This window comes from Pan troglodytes, chromosome 15 (genome assembly GCF_028858775.2).
Source record: "Pan troglodytes isolate AG18354 chromosome 15, NHGRI_mPanTro3-v2.0_pri, whole genome shotgun sequence".
Classification (NCBI taxonomy): domain Eukaryota; kingdom Metazoa; phylum Chordata; class Mammalia; order Primates; family Hominidae; genus Pan; species Pan troglodytes.
The window spans coordinates 101,941,033-101,961,075 of record NC_072413.2 but is presented as its reverse complement, the minus strand read 5'-3'; the positions used below and the strand labels follow the sequence as shown (position 1 = coordinate 101,961,075).

Sequence of the window (20,043 nt, the reverse complement as noted above, 5' to 3'; positions counted from 1 at the left end):
TGGCGGGCGCCTGTAGTCCCAGCTACTCGGGAGGCTAAGGCAGGAGAATGGCATGAACCTGGGGGACAGAGCTTGCAGTGAGTAGAAATCGCCACTGCACTTCAGCCTTGGCGACAGAGCGAGACTCTATCTAAAAAAACAAACAAAAAAAAAAAAGCAAAAAAAACAACAACAAAAAAAAACAAACTGTCCTTTTCCCCTTAATTGGTGTTGGCACCCTTACTGAAAATTATTGACCATGTATGTGAGGGTTTATTTCTGGGCTCTCTACTCCATTGGTCTATGCGTCTTTATGCCAATACCATACTGTTTTGATGATTGTAGCTTTGTAGTAATTTAAAAATCAGGAAATGTGAGTCTTCTAGCTTTGTACTTCTTTTTCAAGATTGTTTTGACTATTCAGGGTTCCTTGACATTCCATATGAATTTCAGGATGGATTTTTCCATTTATGAAAAAAAAGTCATTAGGATTTTGGCAGAGATTGCATTGAATCTGTAGACCACATCGTGTAGTACTGACATTTTAACAATTTTGTCTTCCAATCCATGAATAGAGGATGTATTTCCATGTACTTATGTTTTTAATTTCTTTCAGCAATGTTTTGCACTTCTCATTGTCCAGACTTTCACTTCTTTGGTTAATCCCTGAGTATTTTATTCTTTTTGATGCTATTACCAATAGAATAGTTTTGTAATTTCCTTTTTAGATTGTTCATTGTTAGGGTATAGAAATGAGACTGAATTTTGTGTGTTAACTTTGTAGACTGCTACTTTGCTGAATTCAATTATTAGTTCTGACAGGTTTTTGTGGAATCTTTAGGGGTTTCTACATATAAAATTATATCATCTGCAAACAGAGATAATGTTACTTCTTCCTTTGTAATTTGGATGCATTTTATTTCTTAATCTTCCTTGATTGCTCTGGCTAGAAATTCTAGTACTAAGTTAAGTAAAAGTGGTGAAAGGCGGCAATCTCACCTTGTTCCTGATCTTAGAGGAAAAGCTTTCAATCTTTCATTGAGTATGATGTTAGCTGTGGGCTTTTCATATATGGCTTTTATTATGCTAGTAGTTTCCTTCTGTTTCTAGTTTGTTGAGAGTTTTTAATATGAACAACTCCACAGAAATGTACTTTTTACCTTAAGAAAAATGAATCAATAACCCAGAACTTTTAATTCAGTAGCAAAATGAATTAAAAACAGGTTGGGCACAGTGGCTCATGCCTATAATCCCAGCACACTGGGAGGCTGAGGTGGGAGGATTGCTTGTACCCAGGAGTTCAGGACCAGCCTGGGCAACATGGTGAGTGAGACCCAGTCTCTACCAAACATTTAAAAATTAGTCAGGCATGGTGGCATGTGCCTATAGTCCCAGCTACTTGAGAGGCTGAGGTGGGAGAATCTCTTGAGCCCAGGAGGCTGAGGCTGCAGTGAGCTATGACCATGCCACTGTACTCTAGCCTAGGTGACAGAGCAATACCTTGTCTCAAAAAAAGAAAAAAAAAAAAAAAACAGAAAGATATGAGTCTTCCCACAATGAAAAATCCTTCTTTGATTGCAATCAAGTGCTGTTGAATACTATATAAAGCAGCCCTGATTGTAATATATAAAAAGTTATGCCTGGCTCCTTAGCTTGCTTTTCAAGATTCCAAAATTTTGTCTTTCTAAACTTTTCTTTTTATGTACTTCCTTACAGATCTTAAAATTTTACATAGACACACATATATTATGCATGATATGGTCCTATTTCATTTTAAGTCTTATAAAATTTAATACTTAGCTAACAAGGTGTAAACTAGAAAACTATGACAATGACCAAAAAGCAAAGGACCTAACAGCTTAAGCTTTATGTCGTCCACACAAAATATCCTAGGAAGTTTGCAATTCATCAGAAACAATTCATTTATTCAACTCATTATAATGTAAGATAAATACAATCCAAGATACTTCCTTACCTTTGCTTACAAATATTTATGTTCTCTATCTACATAGCAGTAGAAGAAATACTGTAATCAGAGAATTATTTGGGTCTCTACTTCAATCTGATAATCTCAGGAGACAGGACAAAATAAAATCTGTAAGGCAAGTAGCACACACTAAGTACTAGAAAAATTGGTTTACACAATTAACTTCAAAGGAAGGTATACTCAATGTGAGTTAAGGTGGTAAGAAAAGTTCTGAAAAGGTCTTTGGTAATGGTTTCAATGGCAAGAAAGGTGTCAAACAAGTAAGTGGAGAAGGAAGATTGCCTTCAAGAAGCTCTTCCAGTGGCTAGCTCATTGATCTCTAAATCTCTGTTAAAAGGACACCCCCTACCCAAAAAGGTCTTCTCTGACCTCCAGTTCTAAGTGGGAGAAGTGTTCCAAGTATATTAATAGATTATGACCATCTATAATTACCTTACTGATTTGTGTACTTATATTTGTCTTCACATTTGGAGGCTGGCTCCTTGGGAGTAGGAAGTAGGTCTGTCTTGTTCACTGCTACACCCCAGCCCCTAACTATCCAGGCCCTGGCAGACAGTCAATAGATATCTGTTAAGTGACTGAAAGCCAGCAATTACAGTAGAGGACACAGCAGGATCTAATTGGAAAGCATTAGGAAAAAGGGAAAAGAAGCCGGGCACGGTGGCTCACGCCTGTAATCCCAGCACTTTGGGAGGCCAAGGCGAACAGATCATTTGAGGTCAGGAGTTCAAGACCAGCTGGCCAACATGGCAAAACCCCATCTCTACTAAAAATACAAAAATAAGCTGAGTGTGGTGGTGCACGCCTGTAATCCCAGCTACGAGGGAGGCTGAGGCACAAGAATCACTTGAACTCAGGAGGCAGAGGTTGCAGTGAGCCAAGATCACACCACTGCACTCCAGCCTGGGTGACAGAGCAAGACTCCATCTCAAAAAAAAAAAGGGTGGGGGGCGGGGTGGAGAGAACAGGAACACAGACCAAACCAGTCTTTCTATAAGTTTAACAGTGAAGATAAATAAAACCAGAGTTCAAAGGAAAAGTAGGGCCAAGGAAGATGTTCACATTGACCCTCAGGTTGAAGAAAAAAATCAGTTGGTATTTGAGCTGGTCCATGAAAAAGAGAATTACTATGTGGATACATGAAAAACACAAAGCAGCAGCTTTTCAGAAGAGAAAAAACAGTTGAACCAAAGCTGAAGGATCAGAAGTAAGCATGGCAAGCGTCAGGGGGCAACGTGGCCTGGCTGAAACAAAAGGTGTGCTCTAGGGTCGAGCAAGAAAGCAAGCCAGGTAAGGAGGGATAACGTAAGACTGTAGAGGGCCTTGAAGGAGGGATAATGTGAGACTGCAGAGGGCCTTGAAGGAGGGATAATGTGAGACTGCAGAGGGCCTTGAACAGAAATTTGGCTTAAGTTCCATATCCAATATGTTCTGATATTTTTGTTACCATTTCAGAGGAAAAAAATTTATGCAGAAACAAGGAGGTTATTCAAAGGAGTATGCGGCAAGATTCGCTGTAATTTTAGTATAAAATTTGGTAGGACACTTCTGTCATGATAACCTTTACTCCTTTCCTTCTCCTAACAGTATATGCAATGTCATGTGAAAACCTTCCAGTTGACAATAATGAGTCCTGACATCTGGCTTTTTCTAACATCTAAGCAACAGGAGCTGTAGGGTGACCACACACGTCACTCTGGGTCATGCATGACATGCAAGTCTGATGTAAACAACGTCTACTCTTCATGGCTCACTTGAAAGGAAAAGCAACAGAAGAAACAAATACTATAAAAGGGAAAACCACTATGCAGTCGTTTCACAGAGAACTGGGGAGTAAAAGACCTTTTATACTATCTACTCTTTAGCAAAAGACAAACACTTGCATAGGAAATTAGCACAGGCCAGCGCAGTGGCTCACGCCTGTAATCCCAGCACTTTGGGAGGCTGAGGCAGGTGGATTACTTGAGCCCAGTTTACGGACCAGCCTGGGCAACACAGGGAGACCTTATTTCTACAAAAAAAAAAAAAGAAATGTATGTGTGTGTGTATATATGTGTGTATTATATATGTGTGTATATTTATATATACATATATAATACATATACATATGCATATATATACCTATGTGTATATATACATATATGTACATATATAAAATACATACACATATGTACATATATAAAACATATATGTATGTACACATGTGCGTGTGTATATATTTTTTTAAACTAGCCAGGCATGCCGTAGCATGCACCTGTGGTGGCATGCACCTATGGTCCTGGCTATTCAGGGGGCTGAGGTGGGAGGATCACTTGAGCCCAGGAGGTCGAGGCTACAGTGAGCCGTGATCATGCCACTGCACTACAGCCTGGGTGACACAACGTGACTGTCTCAAAAAAAAGAAAGAAAGAAAAAAGAAATAGCACAATAATGACCATTACAAACCAATATGCACCTAAATAGTAAATATAAGTTTTTCATCCTCAGCTCCAAAAAAAACACTAAAATGATTTTTCTATGATGAATTATAAGATTTTGTTCCGAATTTTGTGTGTTCTTATGCCTCTATTTTTCCCTGACAACCAATTACTGCCTTATTACCATATTTTCAGAGATTATAAAGTATATTTTAAAGTTATCTAGCTGTTTATTATGTCCCCTAGCATTTCAACTTGCTTAAATATACAAATTTAACTGTTTTGCAAGAAAAACCAAAATGAATACAAAATGTAACATTTGCTAAATATTTCACAATTATAATTCACATCAGCATTCTTTACCTATTTCGCTCAATTACAATGAGCTTTCTCAGAATGCATGTTTTGCAAATAGTCAAATCTAATCTATTTTTCCTGTTTTCACTAGAGGGGACAGTGACCCGGCTTCCAAATGGCCTGAAAGTTAAGCTGAAGAATAAAAGCAACATGGCTATTTTTAGAGCTCTACAGGCATAAAAATACAGCACTAAACTGTGACCTACAGCAATGCACAGCAAAGCATCACATCACGCGACAGTCTTCACTCTAGCTCGGAGCGCATCTGTGGTGCTTTAGACGACCATTCTTCATTTCACTACCAAAGACGTGTCGGAATGCACTTAGGACCAGCATCCATAGCTGCTGGCATTTTTTTCAAATAGACTGAGCTACATTGAAAAGGCAGACCATTATATAACTTGTGAAGATTAAATAGTCAGTTATTTTTGTCATTTCTTCTAGCTTACTTACAAGGTGAATTAATGAGCATTCTCTCCAAATGAAGACATCACAGCCTCATTCCTAACACAGAAAGTTATTTATTTCAAATACGGTTTCGGTGGGTAAATAAGGTGGCGCATTCCTTCAACAGAGGACACACCTAGGAGAGCAAGATACGTCCCGGTGAAACACAGCTTCGTCACCAACTTCAGTCAGCTCTTTGGCAACATCACATCAGCCCATCAACTTAACAGGTAAGCTTTAAACCTTTTCTGTCCAAAACATAAATCAAAAGTATTTGTAGGCAGCACTTGCCCTGACATTAATATTTTAAGTCTCTTAAGAACTTTTCACAGCAAGTGTTAGTGTTATTTTCGGATATCATTCAGTCTATATGTTATCTCTGACTTTGTATATCTAATTTCTGCTAAGCTACATAAAAGCATTTTCAAAGCTTGGTTTCTGCCACTGACCTAGTTAAAAATTAAGACGTTAATCCATGTTCTAATCTTATTTTGACCTGCATAGCTAAATGTGAAAAAAAATCGTGCACTTTTCGGGCAAATTTATTGTAAAGAAACAAATATTTGCTCAGAAGAACCATAACATTTTGAGCAAATAAACAAGTGAAAATATTTCCATAGGCTAAAAATGCCACTTTTTGGCTGGATGAAATGGCCCAAAAACGATTCCTACAAACCCACACACTATCCTGGCTCAGACATAGTGACAAAGACTCTGCTTCGGGAATTAAAATGGCACCTAAAGGAGCGAGAGAGATTAATACAAGAAATCGAAAATGAACAAAAAGTGAAAAAAACAGGTGTGGATTACAACTGGCTCAGAAACTACCAGAATCCCCACACAACTATCCCAGTGACTGAACAAAGACAACTTGAAGTTCTTTGCTCACAAGTTCAACCTTGCCAAACTGGAACTATTCTCAGCAGGTAAAAATACTATGTTCTCTTATGATTCCTGCTACTGCTAAGTCCAAGTTCCTCATATATTTTGACTAGAAACTGTATTCTATCATGTAAATTCTTCAACTGTGTAGATGTCTGGTGAGCAATTGTTTTAAATTACATTTAAAATTTCTTTACTAGAAGCATAATTTTAAAACAACATGCAAAATACTCAAAAGGTGGGTAACTTGTATACAAGTACATTATTCAAGCTGTATTTTGGAGATAAAGAGATATAACAAAAAATGTTCTAAACTGAATATTCATTACCATTTTCCCTCTAGATTTCGAGAAGTTTTGGCAGAAAATGATGTACTGCCATGGGAAATAGTCTATATCTTCAAGCAAGTTCTGAAAGACTTCCTAAGCAGCTCTGACAGAGGGAGTGAGCAAGAGGACCTGGAGGACTCAGGGAGCATGGACTGCTCTGCTCCTTCTGTGATCCCAGGTGACAGCTCCAAGAGGGCAGACAAAGATGAAATACCCACCATTTCCAGTTACGTAGACAAAAACACAAAGGACAGGTTCCCAGTGTTCTCACACAGAATATGGAACCTACCATATTATCACCCATCTAGTTAAGTTACTTACAACTAGAGGGGTTTTTATGACCACCTTAGAACTCTTAATATTAAGAATAAGAAAAAGTGATGTGACTTCAAGTTTTTCTTTGTTACAAGGTCAGTATCCTGTGGATGTAGCCTATGTTTTAAATAGTGTTCTTTTTTTAACCACTCTAAACATGCTGTTTTTATTGAATAGTATGCTTTTAACTAAAATGTTTCCTAAGTATTTTGAAAAAATGTTTGAAGTATTTTCTTATACCTCAAACCCACCTCACAGGAACTCAAGCAACTTTAGTATGAAGTTTGACAAATTCTGTACAAAACTTAGATATTAACCTTGACTTTTATTCTACAATGAAGCTACGTATAGAATTAAATAAATGATTAATACGAATCCTATCTTTACAATGTAACAGAAATGAGAAGTCAACATCCCATTATACGATCATTCTCAGCAGGGGATGGGGAGAAGGGCGGTGAGGGAAAAAATAACATGTAGTTTAAAAATGAGGCAGGGCTTTAACCCAACACTCAGCTTTGGTTTTAATCACAGTACTTTTAAGCTCAACATTAAGGGAACGTGTAATAAAACTCAGCTCTATCAGTAAAGATAAATAGACTGATTTAGCAACATGAGTAGCTGCTACTCTCAAAGAAAAACATTCACTGTTGGTGAATAATTTAAACTTATACTCTGGTGAAATAGCAAAATATTTAATATATAAAATCTGGCTTTTCATAACTTTATTAAAGTAGGAAATTATACATTAGTCAGATTTTTTTTATAAAGTGCTACAATTCATTCTTAAAGTTAAGTCCAAGGAACCTAATTATAACCTTATATTTGAAGATTTACTGGTTTTCTTTCATCTAAAAAGAAAAAAATATACGTATCAAAATTGGAACTAGCTGGGTGTGGCGGCACATACCTGTAGTCCCAGCTACTCAGGAGGTTGAGGCAGGAAGCTCACTGGAGCCCAGGAGTTAAAGGCTGCAGTGAGCTATGATCGCACCACTGCACTCCAACCTGGGCAACAGAGAAAGACCTTGTCTCAAAAAAAAAAAAAAAAAAAACACAACACTTTTTTTCAAAAAGACTAGAACTAAATATACACCACAAAAAGAAAAAAAAAACTCCTAACTTTATTCTCCCTGCATTCTTGGCCAACTTGTGTACCATTTTCAACTGACCTCAATTTGGTCTTAAATCCCAATCACGTAATGCAACCCACCTGATCAGGGTTTAACAGGACAAACACAGTCCCAAGCAGATTTAAAATAAAGACGCCTCTCATTCCTGCTCTGAGATTTTCAGTTTTCCTACATACTACCTTTGGCTTCTTCAGTCACTGTAAGATTTCCTAGAGTGGAAACTGTGTGTGGGAGAGATAAATGCCCCGAAAAGTATACAACTGCTTATCGTGCAGTGAATACGGTAAGTAGCAAACATGAGTTTTAAGAAAATATCATTGCCTTAATGGTGAGAACAAAATTTTCATTTAAAGAAACAAGGAGAACGTGAAGTTTGTATATGAAGCCCGGTACTAGAATTGGTCATCCCACCATACATACCAGGAAATACATGCCATGAAGAGATGCAAATCATTTCCTTCACTCTCCAAGGCTCCTCAAGCAGCCAATGGACAACAGCATACCACTTCCAAGAGAGGGTCATCCTCTGTATTCAGACAGGGAGAAATAACTCCCGGCAAAAAGCTTCTGGTGACTGAAGCAGCTATGGACAATTCAGGATGAAAACGAATCCTAGCCACTCTAAGTCACCCACATGCAATTAATTAATTTTCCACCCAAGCTTGAAAAAAGAAAGGAAAAATATATTAAGTTTTGAGTTTCCATCTCTCACTTTGTTGTTGGCAAACCTAATACTCATATCCTGTGAGGGTATTGGTATACGTAATTTAAAACTGTAGCTATTTCTGGAAAACCTATAAATCAAATAGAAATTTTAATACAAATAACTTCCTGAATAGTGACAGATCCATGTTTTTATACACTAGGCTATTTATAATACCTAAAGCTGGCAAAGGAATCAGGATCAAAAATATAAAGGGGGGCCGGGCACGGTGGCTCACGCCTGTAATCCCAGCACTTTGGGAGGCCGAGGCGGGCGAATCACGAGGTCAAGAGATCGAGACCATCCTGGCCAACATAGAGAAACCCCATCTCTACTAAAAATATAAAAATTAGCTGGGCATTGTAGCTGGCACCTGTAGTCCCAGCTACTTGGGAGGCTGAGGCAGGAGAATGGCATGAACCCGGGAGGCAGAGGTTGCAGTGAGCCAGGATCACGCCATTGCACTCCAGCCTGCGCAACAGAGCGAGACACCATCTCAAAAAAAAAAAAATATATATATATATATATATATACACATACACACACACACACACACACACACACACACACATATGGGGCACAGGTGGGAAGGGGACGACTGGAATGCTTCAGGTGTGTTTTATCAAGAAAAAGCAGCATTCGTTCAGGAGCTACAATATTTAGCTAGGGAATAGAAAGAATAAATGAATCCACATAAAAGCATTCTGTACAATCCCCGACATATAATAGGCTCTCGAGGTAGCATTACTAGCCAGCCCAATCCATTTAATAATATTAAAGTAATTCTCTTACACACCAGACACATACTAAGCACTATGAGTGCATTCTCATTTCATCGTAACCTTATAAAGTAGGTGATACTATCCCCATATGACAGATGAGCAAACTGCCTCAGATACGTCCAATGGCTTGCTCAGTATAGCAATAACTGGCAGAGAGGAGATTCACATCCAGGCTGCCGTGTCCCTTCCCCAACTGAGCTCTGAGCTCCAAATGCACAGAACCAATTGCCTGTGACACCTCCTCTTGGATGCTCACAGGCAACTTAAAATCAACATGTTCATCCTTCAGTATACTCCATTCAAAAAAGAAAATTTAAAAAAAAAAGAAAATCGACATGTTCAAAACCAAAGTCATAGAGAATTTTTTGTGTTTAAAGGAACAAACAGAATTCAAGAAAGGAAACAGCTAGTACCAATACACACACACACCCTCTAAAAGCATAATTCTTCAAACAGTTCATCAACTAGTATTTTCTATCTCAGTAAATGACAGCACCACCCATCTACTCAATTCTACAAGCCAGAAATCTCAGAATCATTCTGGTCCCCCTTGGGATGGGGGAGGGGCCAAAAACACAATCACAATCCAAAGGTAACTGGCAGGGCTGGGTTTTGGCTATCACAAACAAGACTGGATGGAGGCAGGAGTTCAGTACTTGGAGAAGATCAAGAAGTTGTTTAAAAGACTAGAGAGACTGGGAAAGAAGGGAGGGGAGGGCTGCTTTAGCTACGGAGGTCACAGGAAACTTCTCTAAGGAGGTATCTGAACGGGGTCCCAAATGAAGAAAGGAGCCTGTCATGGGAAGGGAGCGACGGGAAGCACTGAATACAGAAGAGTCAGTGTGGAAGCTGCAAGGTGGGAATTAGCTTGCTATCTTCAAGACACAGAAAAAATGCCAATGTGACCAGAGCACAGCGAGAGCAGCAGACAAGGAGATGCCCAATGGAGGAATGCTCGCCAAGCCTAGATGCAGAGTCAGATGAAATTTTATCCTAACAGCAGTCGATGCCACAGGAGATCACACATGTGCTCAAAGAACCTCAGGTGTGAAGGTTTACTCAAGAATTTGTTCATGCAACAATTTTTTTTAAAGAGACAGGCTCTTGCTCTGTTGCCCAGGCGTGCAGTGGTGCAATCATAGCTCACTGCAGCCTTGAACTCCTGGCTTCAAATGATCCTTCTGAGTCAGCCTGCCAAGTAGCTGGGACTACAGGCAGGCACCACAACACCCGGCTAATTTTTTAATATTTTGTAAAGACAGGGTCTCCCTATGTTGCCCAGGCTAGTCTCGAATTCCCGGCCTCAAGTGATCCTCCCACCTCAGCTTCCCAAAGCACTGGGATTACAGGCATGAGCCACTGTGCCAGGCCATCATTCAACAAATATTAACTAAGCATCTACATCATGCCAGGCATTCTTCTAGGTGCTAGATTATTGGGGAGTAAGGTTGAAAAGTCAGGAGACCAAACATAGAAGGTTTATGCAATAATCCAGGCAAGAGATGACAGCAGTGGTTTGGTCTAGAGTAGTGACAATGTAAACTGTGAGAAGCACCCATATTCTGGAAATATTTTATCGTACACTTGCCAGGATATTGTGATTTTTATTGTTTGATTGTATACCCATATACACACTCTGATACACTCCTTAGGAAAATCCACCATGGCCTGAGGAGTAAGACAGAGATTTATGATTCAATCATGACAGGACTGCATGAGGAAGCAATTCTCACCATGTCTAGAATAAGGACATGACATATTGTAAGCATTCAATAACTGGGGTCTCCTAGGTTGAGCATGGTGGCTCATGCCCATAATCCTAGCACTTCAGGAGGCCAAGGTGGGAAGATCACTTGAGCCCAGGAATTTGAGACCAGCCTGGGTAACATAGTGAAATCCCGTGTCTCCAAAAACATTTTTTTAATTTGTCAGGCATGGCAGCATGCACCTGTGGTCCCAGCTACTCAGGAGACTGAGGTGGGAGGATCAAGGGAGGATCACGTGAGCCCACGTCAAGGCTGCAGTGAAACGTTATTGTGCCACTGCATTCCATGTGGGGCAACAGAGGGAGACCCCATCTGAAAATAATAATTATCCCCAGTAATTACCTTGCTTCCATTTTCACATGGTAAATAGGTAACATCACTCTGCCACACTTATCTACTCACCAAATGCCCTGCCTTCCCTCTTGTAAAAAAAAAATTATTATTATTATTGTGACCTCCTAGGTCATTCATTCAAACAAATATCTGAGGTCCTACTATGTCAGGTACTGCACCAAGAGGTGGAGATTCCCTGATAATCTGTACCCTTAATAAGTTCTTATGTGGGAAAAATAACATACAAAATCATTCCCATGAAAGTGTTAAGATATGCGTGTGCAGGGCACTAAGCAAGCTGTTGATTAAAGTGGGCCTCACTCACCTGGTGTCCCTCTGACCACTTGTTCTCAGTCTCCTTTTCTCACTGCAACTCATCCACCTATAAACACTCAAGCACCCCAGGTGGGCCCTTCTCTCTACACCCACTCACTAGGATACATCCTAGTTAAGGGATCTCATCAGTCTCGAAGTTAAACTTCCCAGTGTCTAGCTCTGCCAGACTTCCTTCCTCAACTCCAGACCACCTACATGTATTGCTGTCTAACAGGCATTTTAAAGTGAACATGTTCAAAATCAATCCTGGTATCCCCCCACAAACTAATTCCTCGTGCAGTCTCGCCTTCCTTACCTGAAGGCAACACCTGTCACTTGCTAGGCCAGAAACCTTGGTGTCACCTGTGATTGCTCCCCCACTCACATCCTACACTTGCTCCAGCTACAGAGTCCTTGCCTCTAGCTTAAGAACATGTCCCAAATGCCACCATTGCTTACCACACCCCACATCCTCCACTCTCAGCTACCTGCCTGGTCTAAGCCACCATCCTATCTCTTGCTTGAATGATGTGTCAGTCATAGTTCTCTAAAGAAACAGAATCAACAAGATGTGGAGAAAGAAATTTATTTTAAGGAATTAGCTCCCATAGCTGTAGAGGTACAAGTCCAAAATCTGCAGGATAGGCCAGCTAGCTGGAGACCCAGGAAAGGGTTGCAGTCCGAGTCCAAAGTCAGTCGGCTGACACAGTTCCTTCTTGGTCAGGGAAGATCAGTCTTCGCTGCATTCAGATCTTCAACTGACTGGACGAGGCCCTCCTACCTCAAGGAGCATCAACTGCTTTACCCAAAGTCCACAGATTTGCAATGTTAGTCTCATCTAAAAAACACCTTCAAAAAACATCCACAGTAGTGTCTGACCAAGTATCTGGGCACTGTCACCCAGCCAAGTTGACACACAAAGTTAACCATCACAGAGGACATCAAGAGATTCTTCCCTGACCACCCTGCTCCTGTCCTTGCCCCACTTCAATCCACTCACCTCTGTCGCCCAGGCTGGAGTGCAGTGGCGCCATCTCAGCTCACTGCAAGCTCTCTGCCTCCCGGGTTCACACCATTCTCCTGCCTCAGCCTCCCGAGTAGCTGGGACTACAGGCGCCCGCCACCACCACACCCGGCTAATTTTTTGTATTTTTAGTAGAGACAGGGTTTCACTGTATTAGCCAGGATGGTCTCCATCTCCTGACTTCATGATCCACCCGCCTCGGCCTCCCAAAGTGCTGGGATTACAGGCATGAGCCACCATGCTCAGCTAGGACATACCTCTTGATCTCCTGTTAGCTCCGTGACCACACCTATTCTCTCCCTTTCAAACACTCTACTCCAGCTGCACATAGTACATACAGAGAACATGCACCAGCACTTTTTTAATCAATGGGAAAATTACTGAATAAATGAAATCTGTTAAACGACCAAAAGGTCTTAAAAATGTGGACTTTGGCCAGGGCAGTGGCTCATTCCTATAATCCCAGCATTTTGGGAGGCCCAGAGGAGAGGACTGCTTGAGCCCAGGAGTTTGACACCAGCATAGGCAACATAGTGAGACACCATCTTTACAAAAAATAAATTAGCCAGGCATGCTGGCACGTGCCTGTAGTCCCAGCTACTTGGGAGGCTGAGGCAGGAAAATTGCTTGAGCACAGGAGTTCAAGGCTGCAGCGAGCTATGCACAGCAGCACTGCACTCCAGCCTGGGTGACAGAGCAAGAAAAAAAAAGTGGATTTTGTGGGTGAACAGAAAATAAGAATTCTTGGAGAGTTACAGAGTCATACACTAACATCTATGTGAGGCCCGAATACCAAAAGGCAACAAGACAAAAAGAAAAAAGCAACATGCCTTGGAGTCCAACACACCCATTCTACAATATAAATAGGTATGTGGACTTAGGACAAAGTAAACTCCAACTTCTCTGATCTTAACTTCCCCTGTCTGTCAGAAGGGCCGAGACGGCTCATTTCCTGTGTCACCTGACACAGTGCCCAACACAGCAGGCATTCAACTTCAGTAAGAGACAAGTGCAAAAACCAAGACTTAGGGACCTGGGCCAGATGCGGTGGCTCACACCTGTAATCCCAGCACTTTGGGAGGCCGAGGCAGGCAGATTGCTTGAGCTCAGGAGTTTGAGACAAGCCTGGGCAACATGGCAAAACCCTGTCTCTGTTTTTTTAAATAATATTTTTTAAAATAATAATAGTAAAATGAAATAAAATAAAATAAATTAGGGAACTAGAAGAAAGTAATCACCAGATAGTGGAAATCTGAAAGCTTCCTATGATGAAGGCTTCCCAAAGACAAAGAACATTTTAATAAGGTGTTGAACAGTCCAAGACACAAAAGCGAGAATTAAGTAAGATCTTCATGAGCCAGGAGTTAACGTGAGCTGTGAAGACAGGAAAGTACACGGCAGAAAGCACAAAGAAACACAAGGCAGAAGGAAGCTGGGAGTGACGCAAGGCTCCCAGCCATGGGCTGCAATCCACAGGAAAGCTGGTGCTACACACTGGAGAATGCTCAAAATGGTATATCACAGCCACTGAGGTTTTCTTCTTCATATGCCAAGGTGAAGACACGAGAATGTAAGGATAACAGAAAGAATAATCACCATCAAAGAGTAAAATACAGTACCATGTGGAAGAGGAGACGTGGGGAAATCCGTAAAAATCACTGGAAACAAAATTTATAAATCGTTCCGCACAGGCACTCCGGCAACACCTTCATCGTGAGTAAGGTGTTACTACCTTCAGCATGAGCAAGATTCATGCTGGGACCCACAGGCGCCCACACCATCTCCGGCAATTCTTGTCTGAACTACCTATGATGTAGTCTGGCATTTTCTATTTAATTTTTAATGCTGGTGGTCACTACTCATTAAGCTGATTAAAAAAAAAATTGCCCATGTTCTTCTGCTGATTTAAGCTGATTTAATCATTAAGCTGATTTAACAACACTCTCTCAGACCGGACTGCAGTGACTTGGTGTACACTAATTTTACCATTGAGTGACTATCTCTAACAAATACATTTTAACTGTGCAATACCCTATGCTTATAAAAGCCATCCCTCCCGGCCGGGCGCAGTACCTCACGCCTGTAATCCCAGCACTTTGGGAGGCCGAGGCAGGCAGACCACGAGGCCAGGAGATCGAGACCATCCTGGCTAACATGGTGAAACCCCGTCTCTACTAAAAATACAAAAAATTAGCCGGCTGCAGTGGCGGGCGCCTGTAGTCCCAGCTACTCAGGAGGCTGAGGCAGCAGAATGGTGTGAACCCGGCAGGCAGAGCTTGCAGTGAGCCGAGATGGCGCCACTACACTCCAGCCTGGGTGACAGAGCGAGACTCCGTCTCAAAAAGAAAAAAAGCCATCCCTCCCCTATGTCAAATGTTCTCTCACTAATGTCAATGCCTCACTCAACACTCTCCTTCACTGGGAAAAATAACATTCAACAAGTATCCAAGTATCCACTATGTGCCAGGCACCGTGCGGGGTTCACAGGTCGGCTCACCCCAATCCGAACCCAGCTCTGCCACCAGATTTGTACCCTAATGCAGTGCTGCCTCAACAAATCGCAAAAACACAGCAGTTTCAAACAAGGCAAATTAATTACAAGTCCAGGTGAACTCAACTGGATCCCCTGCTTAGGGTTTCCTAAAGCTAAATCAAGGTGTTAGCAGAGTTGCGTTCCCTACTGGCAGTGCATTCAGGTTGTTGGCCAAAACCAGGCCCTTGCAATTGTACGATCAGTCCCTTGCAAACTCAGTCCCTTGCAATTGTAGGACTGAGGTACCCATTTCCTTACCTGCTGTCAAGTGGGATCCAGTCTTTGCTCCTAGCTGCCCATATTCCATTCTCATGCTTTCCATGTGGCCCCTCCGAGCAATGACATTTCAAATCTCTCATTTCAAATTTATCTGACTCCAGCCTGAGAAAGTTCTCTGCTTTTAAGGGCTCATGTGATCAGACTGGGCCCACTCAGACAATCTAGCTAATCTTCCTGTCCTACGATCTGTAACCTTAATTACAGCTGCGAAATCTCTTTCACCATGTAACATTACATAGTCACAGGTTCCAGTGAACATCTTTGGGGGAGTCATTCTTCCCATCACCACCATTTGCTACAGGAAGTTGGGCAAGTCACTTTACCACCAAAACCTATTGCTTCATCTACAAAATCATGAAAGAATCAGTTGATGATAAAGCCATCAACCTCAAAGTGTTGTTGTGCAGATTCAATAATATAGCTATATTTAGCTGAGTGCCTGCTACGTGCTGGAAACTCTGGCATTGAATACACATGCACCTAGAGCCCAGGAAGCTACTTCCAGAAGAATTTCATCAAAACTAGCACTACTCATAGACCAACATTGCCTGTCACTGGTTAAATACAGAAGTTAAAATGTTTACATCAATTTCACAAAGTAATTTTACATATGTTGAATTTTTTTTTTTTTTTTTTTTGAGACAGGGTCTCATTCTGTCACCCAGGCTGGAGTGCAGTGGCACGATCTCAGCTTACTGCAACCTCTGCCTCAGGGACTCAAGCAATTCTCCCACCTCAGCCTCCTGAGTAGCTGGGGCGGCAAGCACAAACCACCATGCTGGGCAAATTTTTGTTTTTTTTTTTGGTAGAGACAGGGTTTCACCATGTTGGCCAGGCTGGTCTTGGAACTCCTGACCTCAAATGATCTGCCCACCTTGGACTCCCAAAGTGCTGGGATTACAGGTGTGAGCCACCACACCCAGACTGAATCTAATAATTTTTTAACTAGGATTAGTATGTTGTCTTTTTTCATTTCATTGCTCTGAAAATTCATTTTTATTGATTTTATAAAAGTCTCAGTCCATGAAGGACTAGAAATCTTAAAAACTTGTCATTAGTGCTTAAAATGGCACTTAAATCTATACTTTCTGACAAGGTCAATCATAATTTACTTCCAATATTACAATGAGTTATTTAATAGCAATGCTGTTCACACCGTTAAAACTAAGGAGTAAGTGATGGACCATTAAGTAGGGGAGGCGGCCCACAGGATCATTTACCAGAGTAGCTCAAGGAAATAAAGTGTGCAAACATACAAACAGCAACTCCAAAGTTGCACAAGGGGTCTCTCGGTCCCCACTATGCCTCTAAGAACCAAATTTACCAAAGATCCCAAGGGTGTACTTGAAAGAACTCTACAAAGGCTTGAAGCAACCCACGAAAGCTTGACCCAGAGTCTGGGCCTATCCATCAAATCAGACAAGACTAACAAACAAGAGTAACTTTAAAAAAGAAAAATAAAACCAGGCACGGTGACTCACACCTGGAATCCCAGCACTTTGGGAGGCCGACATGGGTGGACCACAAGGTCAGACCGACCTGGCCAACAAGGTGAAATGCTGTCTCTACTAAAAATACAAAATAAGCTGGGCGTGGTGGCACACGCCAGTAATCCCAGCTACTCGGGAGGCCGAGGCAGGAGAATCGCTGGAACCCAGGAGGCGGAGGTTTGCGGTGAGCCAAGATTGCGCCACTGCACTCCAGCCTGGGCAACAAGAGCGAAACTATGTCTCAAAAAAAAAAAAAACCAAGAAAAAGAAAAACAAAACCACCTTCTCAACTGTAAAGGGTGGTGGACTTGGGGACTGAGCAAGAGTGACGGAGATACTCCAAGCTGGAAGTACTTCTCCCAGGGCCTTTTTAAAGAGCGAGAAGAGGGAGCAGGCGTTTCTACTCACCAAATCTACGTCTTTCCTCTAAAAACAGAGGATATACTCTTGCTTTTTATTTCCACCAAAATCAAGTGAACAGAGTAACTGATGGTAGCTACTTAAAGAATAGTGAGATGAGGAGGGAGTCTGTGAAACTTAACAAAGATTCAGCATTTGCACTCCTTGGTATTTACCCAATGAGTTGAAAACTTATGTCCACACAAAAACCTTGCCAAAACTTGGAAGCAGGCCGGGCGCAGTGGCTCACGCCTGTAATCCCAGCACTTTGGGAGGCTGAGGTGGGCAGATCACCTGAGGTCAGGAGTTCTAGACTAGCCTGGCCAACATGGTGAAACCCTGTCTCTATTAAAAATACAAAAATTAGCCAGGCGTGGTGGCATATGCCTGTAGCCTCAGCTACTCGGGAGGCTGAGGCAGGAGAATCGCTTGAACCTAGGAGGGGGAGATTGCAGTGAGGCGAGATGGCGCCACTTCACTCCAGCCTGGGTAACAAAGTGAGACTCCATCTCGGGGGGTGGGGGGAGAACTTGGAAGCAACCAAGCTCTCCTTCAGTAGGTGAATGGAGATAAACTGTGGTACATCCAGACAGTGGAATATTAATCAGTGCTAAAAGGAAAGAAGCTATCAAACCATGGAAAGGCATGGTGGAACCCCCAAATGCATACTAATACTAAGTGACAGAAACCCATCAAAGAGGCTACACATACTGTGTGATTCCAACTAGATGACAGTATGGAAAAGCAAAATTATGGAGACAGTAAAAAAATCAGTGGTTTCCACGTGGTGTAGGGAAAGGGAGGCAGGAACAGGTGGGGCCGAGAAGATCTGTAGGTCAGTGAACTCTGTAATGCGTGACGTTAGGCGTTTGTCCAAACCCACAGAACGTCCAGTACGAGGCGTGAACCCTCCTGTAACGATGGCCTCCGGGTGACGAAGACGCAGCGATGCAGGTTCGCCGACTGTCACAAATACCCACACCTTACGCAGATGCTCACAGGCGAAACTCTGGGAGGGAAGGGGCCTATGGGACCTCTGCCCTCCGCTCCGTTATCCTGAAAACCTAAGAGTGCCTCAAAAACTAGTCTGTTAAACATTAAGAACTGGAAAAAAAAAAAAAAAAAAACTCTAGCTCAGCTTTCTTACAGGCACCGCTCTGGGCCGCGCGTCGGGTTGTGTAGTGATCACTCGCCCCGGACGGTCAGGGGTCCCTGGAGCCCCGCGAGAGGGCACGGGCTCGCGAGAAGGATCTGGATGGCCCGTGCCCTCGTGGCCAGGCCTCGCCCGGCCGCCCTCGAGCCGCCTCCGCCCCGCCCGCGTCCTACCTTTCGAACGCAGCGGCCGGCCGGGCCAGAGCTTGGGCCAGAGCCGGAGCCTGGGCCGCGGGACCAGCGCCGGGGGCCACGTCCTGGCGCTGCACCTCCTCCCTGGCCGCCCCGGCCGGGAAGGCGGGCGGCGCGCCCAGCAGCTCCACATTGGTCACCGTCTTGCCGATGGTGAACCAGTCGTTGATCTGCTCGATGGTGAGCTTCCGCAGCATCCTCAAGGCCCGGGCGTCGGCATCCCCCAACTGCCGGGTCTCCGCGGCGGGAACAGGCGACGGCGGAAGCGCGCCCTGGAAGCCCCGCCCCCGCTCGAGGCCTTTCAATCAGAACGCGCCGCGCGCCGTTGTGGGCGGGCTCCGGCCCGGGCGCGTGCTGCCCGCGCTGCCTGGTCCTCGTGCCGCCGGCCCCGCCCCGCCGCGCTAGGCCTGCCGGGAGCCGCCGCCCCGAGCGAGCCCAGGGTGAGCCTTTCTAGGACCTCAGGGGAAGCTTGAGCGCCGCGGCTGGCCCGGGAGTCTGTTTCACGGGAGTTCCGTGGCAACCCCTGTGTGTACAAGAAAATGCCCTCCGGTCACTCCCTGGCCTCTCTATTTAGAGGCTGCCGCCTCGGAGGTTTGTGCGCTTCAAGCGGACCGGGACCCTACATACGTTTCTTGAGCACCTCAGGGTGAGGAGATGGAAGGCAAACCAGAGAAGGGATTTGCGTTCGTGGGTCAGACGTACCAGGACATCCTTGCACCTAATGTGGGGGGAGAGGGGCAAGAAGAAGGTCAGGAAGGTCTTGGAGAAAGTAACGCCAGGCAGACCCCTGCAGGATACGGGGGAATGCGCCAGACGGAGGACCACCCAGGGTTATAGCGGAGGGCAGGCGGCCCTGATGGCTGAGGTGAGGATCTGGGAGAAGTTCTTTGCAGCCGGATCATAACTGAATTCATCTTCCTTCCTAAATCTGTGTCTCAGGCGGCGGTGTCAGACTCACAGCTGGACACAAACAGGTGCGGACAGGAGGTGCAGGCGACCACGTGGACAAAAGATACAGGCTGAGGTGGTCCCGGCCGAGCTCTAGAAGAGTGAGGGTGGAGAACAGAGCCCTAGCAAACTCCCCAAAAGAAGGAGCAGCGGGAAGAAATCAGCAAAGGATGCACGGGAAGGCAGCCACGTGTGCAAGGGAAGGGAGGGTCAAAAGAGAGACATGGCCACCTGCCTGGGGTGTGTCCCCCTCACTGGCCAGGGCAGGATCTATCTGGCCC

The 20,043-nt window shown here is 43.5% G+C and overlaps 2 protein-coding genes across 7 annotated transcripts in view; one reads left to right on the top strand and one right to left on the bottom strand.

Annotated features, from left to right (window-relative positions):
• The window catches only part of TDRD9 (tudor domain containing 9), a 124,104-nt gene extending 104,930 nt beyond the window's left edge, over positions 1–19,174 (bottom strand). For 4 of the 6 annotated variants that reach the window (XM_016926799.4, XM_016926801.4, XM_016926800.4 and 1 more), the window contains exon 1: positions 18,797–19,087. In XM_016926799.4, the coding sequence (XP_016782288.1) occupies positions 18,797–19,011 (215 nt within the window). In that variant the 5' untranslated portion in view covers positions 19,012–19,087. Of the gene's footprint in view, positions 1–15,560; positions 15,734–18,796 lie in introns of those variants that run through there. The other 2 variants (XM_510193.9, XM_009428569.5) reach the window with 2 other exon arrangements.
• On the top strand, positions 4,931–7,093 carry RD3L (RD3 like). The gene is made up of 3 exons (XM_001140494.6): positions 4,931–5,417; positions 5,808–6,113; positions 6,413–7,093. The coding sequence occupies exons 2-3, from the start codon at positions 5,815–5,817 to the stop codon at positions 6,708–6,710; spliced, it is 597 nt and encodes a 198-aa protein (XP_001140494.2). The 5' UTR covers positions 4,931–5,417; positions 5,808–5,814; the 3' UTR covers positions 6,711–7,093.
• Positions 19,175–20,043: the final 869 nt, after the last annotated feature.

What these genes read in the sequence shown, in the direction of transcription:
- RD3L (XM_001140494.6), top strand. Translation starts at nt 5,815, where the DNA reads ATGCCACTTTTTGGCTGGATGAAATGGCCCAAAAACGATTCCTACAAA. An exon ending in ACTGGAACTATTCTCAGCAG is followed by an intron (nt 6,114 to 6,412) that starts GTAAAAATACTA and finishes TTTTCCCTCTAG; the next exon opens with ATTTCGAGAAGTTTTGGCAG.